The sequence below is a fragment of the Rattus norvegicus genome, chromosome 17 (assembly GCF_036323735.1).
Source record: "Rattus norvegicus strain BN/NHsdMcwi chromosome 17, GRCr8, whole genome shotgun sequence".
Classification (NCBI taxonomy): Eukaryota; Metazoa; Chordata; class Mammalia; order Rodentia; family Muridae; genus Rattus; species Rattus norvegicus.
In genome coordinates, this window is record NC_086035.1 from 23838073 (window position 1) to 23853606 (window position 15534).

The window sequence follows — 15534 nt, forward strand, 5'->3', positions numbered from 1 at the left end:
GAGATCGCTTAAGCAGTAAACAGCATAGCTCACAAGCATGCGTACCTGAGTTCTAGCTACAGAAGCCACACTGAAAATGCCAGACATCCACATCCTCCTCCAAGGTCTACCCTGGCATGTTTCCCATACTTTTCGAGAAATTCACCATATCTAGTTAGGATCCCACAGCAGCCAACCTCTAGACTTCCACAGGGTCCCATACTCCAAGCCCCAATGACATCTTGTGCTGTACAGCCAACTCTATGCTCCCACTGGGACCAGCCTTACCCACATCCTCCCACACAGGACCCTTTGACCTGCCTCCATCAACCACTTCCATACCCAAACTTCCCATGTCCCCCCTTCCTGGGTCTACCTTGATGAATAGCCCTCACCTCCTCATCCATGTCTTTCCCACAATTGACCAAGGTTAGCTGAGGTCCTACAATCCACCAGCCTAGTCTGGCCTTGTTTGCCTGCTTTATAGAAGTGCTCTGGGCTTGGGCTAGTAGCCTCACTACCAATCCATCAAACCATGGGGCTTTTCCATGCCAAAGCTAACTTTTTCACTCAGACATCTACCCCACCCCACCCCACCCTGGACTTGGCACAAGCCACTTCCAACCTGACCCAGCCCTACCCCTGCCCCCTCCATAATCAACTCAGACCTATCAAAGAAATCCCACGTGCCCGGATCTCATCACAGAAATACCAACAATACGAAAGATCAAGCCAGCATCTTCTCTCTAAAACCTAGAAATACCCGCCAATGAATATCGCCTAGATAAAACCCAGGACACAGAAACTAAAGAACAAAACAAAAAAGAAACTATAAACTTCCTCAAAGAAGACAAGGAGTTTGAAGAAGACCCAGAGAAACAGCTCGATGAAATCAAAGAAAAAACATTAAAGGAGAGCAAACATTTGAGCAATGCCCAAGAAAACACAGACAGGAGGCTCACAGAGATGAGGATGATCCAAGACTTCAGAACGGAATTCAGTCAGGAGAGAGAAACATTGATGAGGACGCAGGCTGACAAGACAGAATTGGAAAAACAAACAAGCAAATAAATAGCCCAGGTAGAAAACTCAGAGGACAAATGTCCTCCTGATGAGGACAAATGTAGCAGATGACAGAACATTGGGTCTTAACGACTAAACAGAGACTCTAGACGAAACAGGCAAGAAACATTGAGCTTTCTAAACACAAGAAGGGAGCACACAGGAAATGGGGTGCTGCAGGATATTGGAGCACAGAGTGAACCCCAAGACTGTGAACTGGAAAAACTTGGTGGTGGTGACTCAGTCCTAGACGCACCATTATAGCTTTCAGTAAACAAGAGCTAAATAAAGTCAATGATAGGTCAAGGGGCTGCGCAGTCAGCCAGTTGACGGGGACCTAGGAGAGAGAAAGGAGGGACCTGTTGAGTTGAAGGGCATTTAAGACAGTGGGAGGAAGAGGCGCTTTTTCCTTCTGGGACATCAGCTTAGTGGGAAGGTCAGCAGAGTTAGCAGGTTTCACCACAGCTTCTGGCTCCTGAATCTTCATTGTAAAATTGAACGTTTGGGATTTTGTTTTCTAAAAAACAACTGTGTGGAACCCAATGGAAAAAAAAAAAAAACAAACTTTCAATAGGCATCGATAAAGGAGAAGAGTCCAGATCAATGGCATAGAGCAGATCTTCAACAAGAACACAAGAGATTTTGTTTAACTCCCCAAACTAAGGGGAGACACACTCATGCAGATACAAGGAGCAGCACGCAACACACCAAGTAGACAAGACCAGGAAAGAAAATCCCCACAGCACATCATAGTAAAAACACCCGAGTATCCAGAACAAAGAACGAGTATTAAAAACTGCAAGAGAACTCATGGATAAGTGGACATTAGCCCAAAGCTCGAATTACCCAAGATGCAATCCACAGACCACAGGAAGCTCAAAAAGAAGGATGACCAAATTGCAGATGCTCCCACTCCTTCTTGAAAGGGGAAAAAAATATCCATAGGAGGAGATATGGAAGCAAAGTTTAGAGCAGCGACTGAAGGAACGATCATTCAGAGCCTGCCCCACATGTGGCCCATATATATACAGCCACCAAAACTAGGTAAGATTAATGAAGCTAGAAAATGCATGCAGAAGGGGACATAGATCTCTCCTGAGAGGCACACCCAGAGCATGCCCAATACAGAGGTCAATGCTAGCAGCAAATCACGGAACTGAGAATAGAACCCCATTTAGGGGAATTAGAAGGATTGAAAGAGCTGAAGGGGCTTGGAACCCCATAAGAACAACAATGCCAACCAACCAGAGCTTCTAGGGACTAAACCACTACCAAAGACTATACTTGGACTGACCCAGAGCTCAAACTGCATATGTAGCAGAGAATAATGTTGTTGGGGCACCAGGGGAAGGGGAAGTCCTTGGTCCTGCCAAGGTTTCCCCCAGTGCAGGGGAATGTGGGAGGGGGACTGTAAAAGAGGTGGAGGGGGGAACACCTGTGTGGGGGAGGGGGTGGGGATGCGAGCTTATGGACAGGAAACCGGGAAAGGCAATACCATTTGAAATGTAAGAAATATATCTAATAAAAAAATTTAAAAAAAAAACTGCAAGAGAAAAGAACCTGCAAGTCACACATAAAAGAAACGCATCAGATTAACACTCGTTTCTCATTGTAAACTAAGATTCAGAAGAGCAATGCATCCCAAGTCCTAAAAGATGACAACAGCCAATGCAAAATAATAGACAGCCAGCAAAACAGCCTGTCGTGACTGAAGGAGGAATGGCCAATCAAATAGTTACAATGAGAGCGCGCACGCGTCAACAGGATTATTCCGCAGGCCAGGCTGGCTCTATCGCTGAAATGCAGGATGGTTCAATAACTGAAGGGCCCCGGTCTCTTGAAGATTAGTGATTTTTACCAGTGGAGACAAGATTTCTTTTTTAATGAATACCTCGAAGTCACACCATTCATAGACTAGCGCAATGAACCGCAGCAAACCCCTGCCCAGCAAACAGTACTTCTAGGTTCTGCAGATGGTACTCTCTCCTCATGACATGTCACAGGATTGGTCGCTGTCACCAAGAAATCCTCCTTGCTGGCTAGCCGTCCTCACAGACGTGTGTTTTTTAAGTCCAAATTTCAAAACAGGAATATGTTTGCAATTCACTCCATCTTGTATTAAAACCCTATCTTCCAATGTCAACTTCGGAAACTCTGTGTAAAACCTTCTCTCCAAATGTTTAAATGTAACATTTTAAGGTCTATGTAGCCATTTTAAGGTCTAAGGTCTATGTAGCCATTTTAAGGTCTAAGGTCTATGTAGCCATTTTAAGGTCTAAGGTCTATGTAGCCATTTTAAGGTCTAAGGTCTATGTAGCCATTTTAAAGTATATGTAGCCACAAATGGGTCACTAGAATTGTGTGTGTGTGTGTGTGTGTGTGTGTGTGTGCCGTGCGCAACGTACATGAAACATACTTCCATAAGTCAGCATTGTAGTTCATATTTACAGAGTTAGTTGAGAGAGCATTTTAACTCGCAATTTCAATGCAAAAGACAACAAGCAAACAAAAGAAACACTCCCCACCCCACATTGTTAAAAGTAGAGCCAGGCAAAGTCTGTCCTTCGGTCTTCAGTCCTTCCCAGCCAGACACCCAGTGTCCTTGAAAGACTCACACTGTACGGAAGGACTGAAGTAGGCAGGAGTGCAGAACACACAGGATCTCACAGACTTGGTGCTTACACCATCACCTAAGTGTGAGTTCACTTACATAAGACAGCGTGCGCCTTCTGTCGAAGAGAGCTTTCTTCTCTCTTCCCGGGGTGCAGCGTTCAAAATGCAGTTCACGGTCTTCAGAGCCTGCTCAGAATGGGATCGAGGATTCATGGCAAAGAAGCAAAATGAAACATCACGCTTGGCTTCTGAGTTTTCCAGAGCAACCATTCATTGGTTAGTTCCAACTCACCTCCTGCTGAATGTAGGGCTTCACCGAGCCTTCTGTCACCAGGAATCCTAAACGAAGTATGAAGGAATCCAGCATCTGGATTGTCCCTGGAAGCACAATTGTAAAAGCATCAGACGGATGCCGGAAAGAGACAGGATTAACTCCGATGTGGCAGGAAGAAGTGCAAGCTTGGAACAGTATACAGTGAAGGAATGACAGTGTAAGCAAAGGACAGGTTACAGCCATCTTCAAGTCACAGCAGCCCCAGACTACAGGACATTTGCTTTCATAAATGTCCACAAAGGACCGTAGCTGAGCCAAGTGTGGGTGACTTCACCGTCACTGTTGGCATCTGAGCAAAGCCACTCTATCGGCAGTGAGCAGTGTTCTAAGTGCAGGCACGTGGGCTGGGCTGTTAGCGTGGTTTGCATGAATCTGTATTATGTGACTGTACAAATATTATACACAATGCACAAATAAAATGCATGATAGAGAAGCGGAAACTGTCAAATGAGTTGGTCTTCATTCATGTAACACAGAATCTTCCATGGCTACTATCTACACATGAGGAAAAGGAAACACAACTGAGATACTATTTGATACATAACTAACACGCCACCTTTTACAGTTATGTTTGTGAACTTATATTTTAAGGTAGCATGTGCAAACACTGGTGAACGTCATGAAAAAGTAATGCCAGGGCCGGACTATGATTCTGATAGGCTCGGACCATCTCAATGTGCAAGTAATTCATCACAGAGTATATACTTTTTACCCCAGCATAACTCACGCAATTGGAGAAAAGCAAACAGAAGAATAAAAGTACTGTCTTCAATTCACACGAGCCACGCTAGCTAGCACGGCTAGACAGGCAGAGAGAAACAGAACTCGGCTGGACGTGGTGTCCACCAGAGGAGACTCAAAGGTTCTAAGAAAGCCCAGCTAGACAGCGAGACTCCTGGGGGCGTCTGTACATGCCCTGCTAGCTGGCAAGCACCACATGCCACGCTTCCATTTTGAGAGGAGCTAGAGGAAATGACAGAGTATGGCCCTGTGACACAAAAGAAGGGAGCTTGGGTGACAGGGGTGACAGGACAGTAACTTCTGAGAAATATGTCAAGACACTTTGTCAAAAAGCAAAAAAGCAGTTGGTTCATTGTCCTGGGACTAACACCACAAAACGTGAAGTGATTTTGAGAGAAAACTTGTATGAGAATGCACCGGGCAGAAATAAAAAATAGACACACACAAAAACAAAAGAGAAAATAAAACTTAAAGCCGTTGTAGATATTTGAATCTGACGGGGTGAAAATCTCTAGAAAGACAGGAGAGAGGTGAGAAGGCAAGGTAGAGACAGTGGGGAAGCCTCCAGATTGCATCATCAGGAAACCACTGCCCCCCAACCTGCCCACTTCCTAGCACTGAGGGGCCTAAGAAGAAAGGAGTCAAGGCCAGCACTATGGCTTGGACATAAAATATTCCCAAAGGTTCCCTTCTGGTGGCGGCGGTGGTGGTGGTATGTGAGTGATCATAAGGGTACCGACCCTATGGCTGCATTAACCTCACTAGTGAGGTCATAGCTCAGTGGGCCACTTAGGGGTAGCAGGGTGAGCTGGAGAGATGGCTCAGCCATTAAGAGCACTGGCTGCTCTTCCAGAGGTCCCGAGTTCAACTCCCAGCAACCACATGGTGGCTCACAACCATCTGTATTAAGATCCCATGGTCTCTTCTGGTGTGTCTGAAGTATAGAGATGGGGGGGGGGAGGAAAAGAAGGAGAGGAGGAGAGGAGGAGAGAAGAGAGAAGGACAAGGAGCCCTGGTTGGAGAAAACAAGTTTCTGATGGGTGTTCCTTCGAGGGTTTGCGTTGTCCCCAGTCCCTTTTTCTCTCTCCTTCCTGGTCACTGTGAAACAGCCTCCAGACCACATTCCTCTAATATCCTGCCTCACCTCAGACCTAAGCAGTGGGACTGGCTGAGCACAAAAAGTCCTGAAACCACGGGCCAAAGCAAACTCTTCTCTCTTTACCTTGAGTCTCTCAGGCATTCTGTCACAGCTACAGAGAAGAAAAGGAAAAACTCACAAGCATCTTACAAAAGTTACAACCAAATTCGGGCATGAGGCACCGGAATAATGAAGATACTTCAAGAGGTAGCAGCCCAAGAGGGGGAAGGAAAAGTCCTATCTGTTCCCTCTTCCCCTAGTTTTCCTGGATGAAATCAAACCGTCTACCAGTTGGAGAGATGACCGTGAAAAACCCGCACTTCGCAATACCAAGGAAAGAGTGGAGGGCAGACCCGAGAGCAGAGGTAGACCTGCCATCCACAGGCTCTGGAGGGAACAGTTATGCTTGCAGAATTGTGGTCCAGGAGAGACGCATGAGAGAAGCAAAGCAATGCCTCCCGAGAACAGCTTGAAACCTCTCTAAATACACCTAGTGCTGGGGAAGACATGAGCAAGTGGGTGGTGTCAGAAATGAGAAACAGGCCTGACACTGATGGGGAGACGGGGATGGAGGGAGGGAGGGAGGGTGGTGGTGAAACACATTGTGTGAGCACGTGCATACAGGAGAGGAGGAGAGACAGGATAGCATCATGTTGGTATTGATTAGGAGAACTCCAAGAATAACTCTAGATGTAGGGTACTCTAATCACTAGAGAAGGGCAGAGTGTTCAAACAGAACTCCTGCAGTGACACACAGAGCAAAGGAATCCCCAAAATGGAACACGAAGGATAAGATTATATAAATCTTGGCTAAATAATGGAGAGATTAATCCTACAATGGCTGGAGATGGTGGGAAGGTGGCCAGTAGAAACATCTTTCAACTTAACAGGGCTCTCCTGCACAAACTCACCAAGTTATGACTATCGCCTCCCGTGGGTCTCCGGTCTATGCTGTTACGATAAGCTATGTTCTACAATGTTACAAAAGTTACAGAGGAAGGTGCAGGCCTGTATTTTATCAACCATCTTTAAAGACGATATTGCTTATGAACTGCAGAAGGAAATTCATAAAAAAGAAAAGAAAATGTTTAGATCCACTGACTAAGACACCGAGGACTATGATGGCCTCTTTTCACAGTTTATTTAGGGTCAATAAAACCCCTGGGTGTGTCGGGGAGGGGGTCTGCAGACATAGTTAGATCATGAGGGCTTTGGCCTAATGACTGGTATATGTATTGATGAGCTCCAAATGTGAGAGGTCTATTAGGAAACGGAGGAAGGCAGGACACCATTACAGGAAGTAGCTCACTGGTTCCAGGGAGGGGCTGGGTTTGAACCTTTCTCTGCTCCCTGCCAGCGACTCTCGCCTACCACATACTCCCAGCTATCATGATGTCCTGCCCAAGTTTATACACTGAGTAGTTCTGAAACCATGTGCCTGGATAAATGGCTTTTTAAGGTTATTTAATTCAGGAATCTTCTCATATCAACAAGAAGCTAACTGATATAAAGGACTTGTCCCCCAGGCATGAGGCAGCTCCCATGAACACCAAAGCTCCTGGTGCCATTCCCTTAACCACCATCCATTGTAGAACATGGCCTCAGCTCATTAGCATCTCCTTAAAACTGAGTCTAGCATCCCAGGAAAAGGATGTTTTCCTATCGTGATGGTCGTGTGTTATGGGATGCTCAAACATCCCAAGCACATCTTTGCTTTCAAGATAAAATAATCCAAAACATCAAACTACCCTTTATCCAGAACTGCATAGAATAAAACTTTTCAGAATTTTACCTTGTACACTCTGGAGAGACAAAGCTAACTTCATTGGCTCCAAAGTAAATCAATAGTTAAACTGATTTACCCCAAGGTAATCAATTGAAGTTAAACCAATAGTAGCCAAACTTTGGCTGGTGTGTCTCTTCAGTAACTCTCTGTTGCTATAACCAGATACTTGAAGCTGGGTCCACTTAACACAGAAAAGAGGATAATTTAGCTCACAGTTCTGGAAGCTGGAAAGTACAGCAGCATAATCTGTGACTTCTGGAGAGGAACTCACAGTGGATAGAGTCACAGCGTGAGGAACACAGTGTGGGAGAGGTCACATGGGAAGCAGAAAGCAGGAAAGTAAGGCAACAGCCAAACTCTCTGTACTAAGTACCTACAACTAAGTAACTCGTTCCCGTCCTCATGGGAACTCGTCCAGTCCCTCACCTGATTAACCTCGTCACAGAGCTGTCACCAATGATCTGCCTACCTCAGGCCACGCTGACAGCAGGACCAAGCCTCTAGTACATGAACCTAGGCAGAATCCAACAGGGAGAGCTAAGCTCCAGCCACTTTGGATACAAAATGGCTTTTCCTTATCTGAACAGAGGGAAGTTGGCTATGTCACTGACAACGGTCACTAAGCAAAATATATTGCAGAAAACTAAGGAGTCCTTACGACAAAATGCCTGCTAACAGCACAGCGAGACCATGTAAAGTAGTGGATAGATCCAGATGGGTAAAACTTCACCCTTGCCTGTCACTTAAACCATCTGCACCAAACTGTTCTCTTGAAAAATGCACAATTGGTGGCTGGTCATATACTTACCTGTCCTGCTATGCCTGGAAACGATCTGATAAAAGGGAAGAAAAGAAGTACAACTTGTTATTTTGAAGCATCACAGGTTCTGACGCTAATGCATGGATACTGACTGACAGAAACTCAACTCAGGAGACAAAAGAAAAACTCCGTTAGGAAAAACAAGAGCCCGTTAGAATCACAGTCACTTCATTAAAAGGAGCACTTTCCCTACGGCCAAACAAATAACGTATTTGAATATGTCAAATAAATGACTTCTAGTTTCCCGAGTCATCGGTTGCTTCCATTAAATGTCAATCTTTCAGACAATGACTTGATCATAAAAATGTGACAGCCTTTTTCAATTCACATCTTATAAAAAGCCAGCTGCCAAAAAGACTTTTTAAGAAAAATCCAAATATCAAACAGAAGGAGGCTATATGAATCCCATAGACTCCTGCTCCTCGCTGGTGATATCGTCCCTTGAAGCGCTTCCACCCTTACCAGTGCTGTGTCGAGGAAGTCTTCCACGGCGTTGGTCAGCAGTGCCTCCGAGGCCAGCACTTCGGTCATCAGAAAGCCCGTCATCGTTTCAAACCAGGAAACCATGTGCACAGAAGAGATGCCAATGGAACCACATGGGTCTGAGTGAGGGACCGCCTACTCCACAAGATTGACAAGATCATCTCCCACCAAAGGAAAAGCAGCCTGCAGACCTTCTCCCACGTGTGAGATATATATATAGATATAGATATAGATATCGATATCGATATCGATATCGATATAGATATAGATATAGATATAGATATAGATATAGATATAGATGCTTCCCATCCATCAAGAGCAAGTCAGAAAGGACACAAATGGTCCAGCGTTACAGAAGGGAAGCTCGCGCACATCAGTAAGATAGGACACTTGATGAGGATCGGTGCCCACACACCCACAGTGGAGGCTGCAGAAGAGTTCAAGGTTAGGTGAGCCTGTGCAGCAATTAGTGTGGCTTTGAGAGGCAAGCTTCAAATGCAAACAATCAAAAAACACAAATGTGCTGGATGTGGTGGAGCAAGCCTATGAACCCAGAACTTGGGAGGATGAGGCAGGAAGACCGCTGAGTCCTCTTGGATCTTAGGGACAGGGCTAGATATGGGCTTCCTGCAGAGAATTCTTGCTCTTTGAAGTAGAATTAATTCTTAAGCACGTTGTATGCTGAGCCTATGATTGGTCTTCCAATATAGAACCAAGTATCCCTTTCTTCTCCACAAGAAACTTGCATGGTCAAATCATACAAGTAATAAATATACCCTCAGAAGGTGCCTGAGGTAGTTGTGACAAGAATTTCCATGGAAACATGAAAGAGAGGGAGATGCATACACACAGAAACACACCTCTGATGTGTCTGTGAGGGGAGTTTCAGGAGGGTGACCCGGGTATGGAAGATCCACCATGAATGTGGATGGCACTGTATTACAACATGGGGTCCTAGACTTGATAAAAACAGAGATCTGAGTACTAGCTCTCAATTTAATTGGCTTTCTGACTGTGGGTACAAGGTGACCAGCTGTTTCATGCTGCTCCCGTGGAAATTCCCAAGCTGTGAACCATAATTTGTTTAAGGTATTTTTGCCTTAAATGATATAAATGGAGTTTCTAACATAGCCTCCTTTAAGACTAAATAGAAAAACCAGGCAGGGGCATATTTCAAATCACAACCCCCAAGCAATCAGCTTAGGTTCCAAAGTGCCTGTAGGACATCCCTGCTCCGTTTCCTCTGAAGCTCCACTCCTGTTCCCTGCCCTGTATTACCTACACCAGTCAGGGCATCCGGGAGCTAAGGACCATCAAATACACAATTGATTCATGTCTTTCGTGTCTCAGTGGTACCAGGTATCGGGCCTCATCCATGCTAAGACAAGTGCTCTACAGTTGAACTATATCCCTAGTTCTCCTTTTCACACATTGTTTTATTTTACTGTTGGAAAAAGAAAAATAAAGATTGGGGAAGAGTGATAAAGACGTCCCAAGAGTAGGAGAAGCCCCGTGAGGGGAATATTCTTTACTTTTTATTTCAAGACAATGTCTAAGCTGCCCACACCACACTTGAACTCGTCTGGCAACCCAGAGTCACTTTGCGCTTAGATTTTTCCTGCATTAGAATCTCAAATAGCTGGGATTCCAGGCCGGAGCCACCAGACCTGACTAAAGCATAGTCTTTAATGTCCTCTGCAGAATCCCAGAGAGGAACTGGGCAAGGAGTCCAAGCAGGTAACATACTTTGAGTTTGATTACCAGAATCCATGGAGGGAAGAGAGAACTGACACTCAAAAAAGTTGCCTTTCACACACATACATACACACACACAGAGATAGACAGAGACAGACAGACACACACACACGTAGACGCACACATAGAGGTTGCATATACAGAGACAGACACACAGAGACAGATATACAGAAATACAGAGACAAACAGACACACAGACACATACACCCCATGGACACACACATATATGCAGTTGCACACATAGATGTCAGACACACAGAAACATGCATCCCATGGACACACACACAGGTGTCACATACTCATGCACGCATACACACTGTGGCACACATGCGTGCACCCACATTTACACACGCTACACACTCAATGATATCAAATAAAACGAAAACCCTAGAGAAGAGGGGAAGCCCCAGGAAGAGTAGCAGTTTATATTAAAATGGTGGCACCTTCTTGGCCCAATCAGGTCTTAGTAAACCCTAAGAGCGAGATACTCCCAGGTGGGAGAGCAGAGACGTATTGCTCTCCCAATTGCCTTCAGCAACTGCATGCTTCCCCCCGCCCCAACCTTCTCTCCAATAAACAGTGAAGCAGATACCTGTGTAGAGAAAAGAGTTGCACTAAGAGGTTTGCAAAGTGCATGGCTTCCAGCTGCAGCTAATACCATATAATTAATACACGATTATTACCTGGCTAATACAAAATAATTAATACACCATTACTACCTGGCTAATTTTTAAAAGCAGTAAAATGTTGTCACTCGTGTGACTATTGGATAAACAAACAATATATTGCTTGCTCTTTCTTTCCTTCCTTTCTTTCCTTTTTTTAGATTGAGGGCTTAGAAAGAATGAATCGTGAGGTGTATTAAGAGCAAAGGGAGGTGTTTGATGAGCTATGTAAGTCTGATCGTGTTCAGGACGTCTACTCAAGCAGAAAGCCAGCTCCCTGCTCACCACGTCTTCCCCAAAGTCTCTGAAACAATTGTTAGCATGCCATTACTTGCTGGGCTTAGGAGCGCACAACATATGCCTGCAAGCCCAGAGTGTGAGAGGCTGAAGCCAGAAGCCTGCTATGGCTTTGTAACCAGCCTGACACTATATAGCAAGGGCCCTGGCACAGAGAGAGAAAACTAAAAGAGGGTTGTAGAGATGGCTCAGAAGAGAACAATTGTTCTTGCAGAGGACCAGAGTTTGGTTCCCATCAACCATATCTTGCATCTCGCAACCTCCTACAAACTCCAGTTCCAGGAAATCTGGTACCTCTAGATGCCACAGGCACCTGCACCCACACACATAATTAAAAAGAACAAAAACAGTGGCTTGGGAGGTAACTTAGTGGCATCATGCAAAAAGCCCCAGGTTTTATGCCCAGAACTCAGGATTTACCGGCTGGGAGAGCAGAAGTTGAAGGTCACCCTTGCAGCAAGTTTGAGATCAGCCCAGCCTACAGCAGCCCCCCCCCCGCCCCCGTTCCCTCCCCTCCCGTAAAATGCCATCACCACACAGGCCTGTGAAGAACGGGAGTTAGTTATTACACAACGGTTGTGTAATTCCATATACTTTCCAGATGCTCTGCCTGAGGGCCGAGTTTGTGGCTCAATATCAGGCATTTACCTAGCGTGTATAAGGTTTGGGTTCAGTCCTCCAGAGTTTTAGAAGTAATGACCGAGCTCTGCCCAACAGGAATTTACGAGACAGAAGCAACAAGCATGGACTCCCATTTCTATCAAATTTGATTTCAAAGGAAGAAAAAATAACTATCCAATTAAATTAGTACTAGGCTTTTTGTTTTGTTTCTTGGAACCAGGGTTTCTCGGTGTAGCCCCGGCTGTCCTGGAACTCACCCTGTAGACCAGGCTGGCCTCAAGCTCAGAGATCTGCCTGCCTCTGCCTCCAAGAGTTAAATAAGAAGCACACACCAGCCTGGGCCCTGGCATACTAGTTTTTTATTTTATCCCTTCCCCCAACCCGGGGCTCATTACCTTAGGCAGGTGCTGTCTCCTCAGCTCCTCCCCAACATTGCTTCTCTGAGCTGCCCCAAGCCTCCCAGCTGTGAAGCCCACTTATCTTTGGGATCAGTCCCTGCTGGATAAGCAAAGACTCCTCCTGGTCTGAGTCCTCTTTGAAGAATCTCTGGATACATTTCAGCAGCAGGGAACAATTCTGGAACTCGTTTTTATCCAGCTCCTGGGCATCGGAACACACTGACTTCAAAGCTCTGCCCGGTGTTACCCACATTGACGTACTAATCCCCCAAACAAAACGTCCACTTGCCTCATTTATCAATCTGTCAAGATGGTGTAGGAGAAGATGGGTATATTTCTGAGGCCCTTGGCTCTCTCTCTGCTGAAGATATTCTTCAATTGTGTGAAATCCTTTGCCGTGAAATGCATCAGTAACGAGAGACTGAAGCTGGAAAAGAGAGTGCTTGTGGAGGACTAAGCTTCAAAACACATTTATTTTATACCAACACTGCAAACTGATGGTGTGCTCCACAAGAACAACAACAACAATCTGTGAGAGCTGGGGATGTAGCTCCGTGAGAGAGCTCTCACTTAGCACAGTCAAGGACCTGGGTTCGAGACCCAGCACCACCAAAGAAATGAACAACTATAATTTTGTGGCTGTGGATGTGGTCCAGTGGCAGAGCACTCATCTCACATGGGAAAGACCCCTCTGCCAGCATTCACCATTACAAATAATCATAATTAAGAGTGAAATAACACAGAGCAAAAATACAATAAAGACACCGGTCTCCAACTGCAGAATATGTCCGTGGACAATCACTCAAAAAAAAAAAAAGTTTGCATTAGCTTTAGACAAAAGGGCTACATGTGGGGACTACACAAAGAGTAAAATATGTCCACTGACAGTTACTTATCTAGGATTGGGAGCTGCCAGACAAAAGTTCTAGGTGAGAGGGAGTTCAGACTCCCCATTGACCCTGTGCGAGTTTGATGACCATGGACTGGCGGAAAACTACACAGTTATGGGGAAGCCGTGAAAGCAGTCAGGAGCACTGCACAGTCTAAGCCCAAACTATCCAAGCCCAGGCTCACCCACTGAGGGTCAGAAGAGCAACAGAGGAGAGAAAGCAAAAGGTAATATCCTAAAGTAAGGCAAAGTAGTCCTCACCGCTAGTCTTGGCACGCTGTAACGTCTGGACTCCTGAGCCTAACCACTGTCCCTTTGCTAAAACCAACTCCCCCCCAGGAGTGGATTGAATACCAACCTACAGGCAGGGCCTCCGGGACCGCCATCAACAGTGCAGGCCAGGTGCCTCACAGTACCCACAATGAATTCTGCTCTACAACTCTGCTCTATTAGGTCTGGGTACCTGTTGTTTGTCTCTCTGCTTGTCCTAAGCTCCCTGAAGGTAGGCATTGAGTGTATTTTATTCCGTGCTGGCTACTTCTACCTAGAAGAAGAATGCTAGTGGTCGGATAATTTACAGTGTGGCTCTGAAGGGCTAGTTGGAGTGAAGTCGAACAGACATGGTTGTGACGGGGCCTCACAACGGAGAAAGCCAAGATTTCTCTGCTCTGGGCTTAAGGAACAGTGGTGCAGAAGAGCCCCCTGGAACTCCTAACTGTAACACATGCAGAATAGAAAATAACTATCGTTACCCAGAAAGCACCTTGGGCCTGGCCAGTTCCAGCATCTTTCATAATGGACCGCAGAGGATATTCATGCTTCTGTGTGCAATAAAAAGATGTTCTTTTAAAAATAAAGGCTGAAACCCACATTTCAAGTTCCAAAAATAGAAGAAAAGTTGATGCTGCTTTTTTTGGACAGGTTTTGTTTTGCTTTTGCTCTTTGTATATACCCTTAATCCTAGGTTTAAATAAGATGGTGGTTTTTTTTTTTCCCACCACAATATTCTTACTATTTGGGAATTTCATACAATGCACCCCATCATGCTGACTTCCCATTACTTCTGGGCTCACACCCTACCACCCTTGTTTCCTCCCCAGAAAACAAACAAACAAACAAGCAAACATACCAAAGCCCAGTTTGTGTTGCCCATACACTCACTGGAGTTTGGCCAAACTCCCAGTAAAGAAAACTGAGTCCTCCCCACCCGTAAGCCATCAACACTGAAGAGCTACACTTCAGCGTACAAGATCGTTTTAAATCAAACAACCCCCCCCCAATGTTACCTTCTTTGACATGGTCTGTGTAAACAAAATACCATCTCACAAGAAGCAGAGAAAGCATCTGAGTGAACGTCCAGACAAAATAAACTCTATCGAGAGTGCTTTAAAATAGAAAGGGACACTGTGTTAATAAAATTCATGTTTAAATTCAAACTCATATCCAAAATGTATATTACAAATGGTAATTAGAAATTAGACTCAAAGGGTCCTCATATTTGTGACATAAAGTTTAACGTGAGGGCTCATACAGTGAAAGTTCAAGGTACAAACATCCACAGCCCACGAAAGGGGTTTCCAAACGGTGTGGGTGAGCTGGTGCATTTCATCTTCGTTTGCCCCGGAAATTTTCATGGGAAAGTGCAATGTACACAAAACAAATTTCTGTCCAGTGGCTCTTTCTAGGTCACCGGGCTGTGGTCGGTACCGCCTGTAGTCACAGCACTTGAGAAGTCCATCAAAAGTTCAAAATTATCCTCAGCTACTTGGAGAATCTACGCTGGTCTATGCAAATGAGACCCAACCTCACGCATGGCAAAACAAACAAACAAACAAACCTACTTTAGGTTAACAGGTTTCGAGGAACTGAATCAAAGTCCCTAATGTTGGTGTTATTTCGCAATTCTTTTATCATCCTTACGTATAACTAGAACTAGAAGACCCATTCCATTGC

At 45.2% G+C, this 15534-nt stretch overlaps 1 protein-coding gene across 1 annotated transcript in view; it reads right to left on the reverse strand.

Annotated features, from left to right (window-relative positions):
- Nucleotides 1-12945, reverse strand: part of Sycp2l (synaptonemal complex protein 2-like) — a 52594-nt gene extending 39649 nt beyond the window's left edge. The window contains 5 exon segments of the mRNA XM_039096438.2: nucleotides 3752-3840; nucleotides 3947-4032; nucleotides 8462-8486; nucleotides 8936-9040; nucleotides 12775-12945. Of these exon segments, the coding sequence (XP_038952366.2) occupies nucleotides 3752-3840; nucleotides 3947-4032; nucleotides 8462-8486; nucleotides 8936-9040; nucleotides 12775-12945 (476 nt within the window).
- Nucleotides 12946-15534: the final 2589 nt, after the last annotated feature.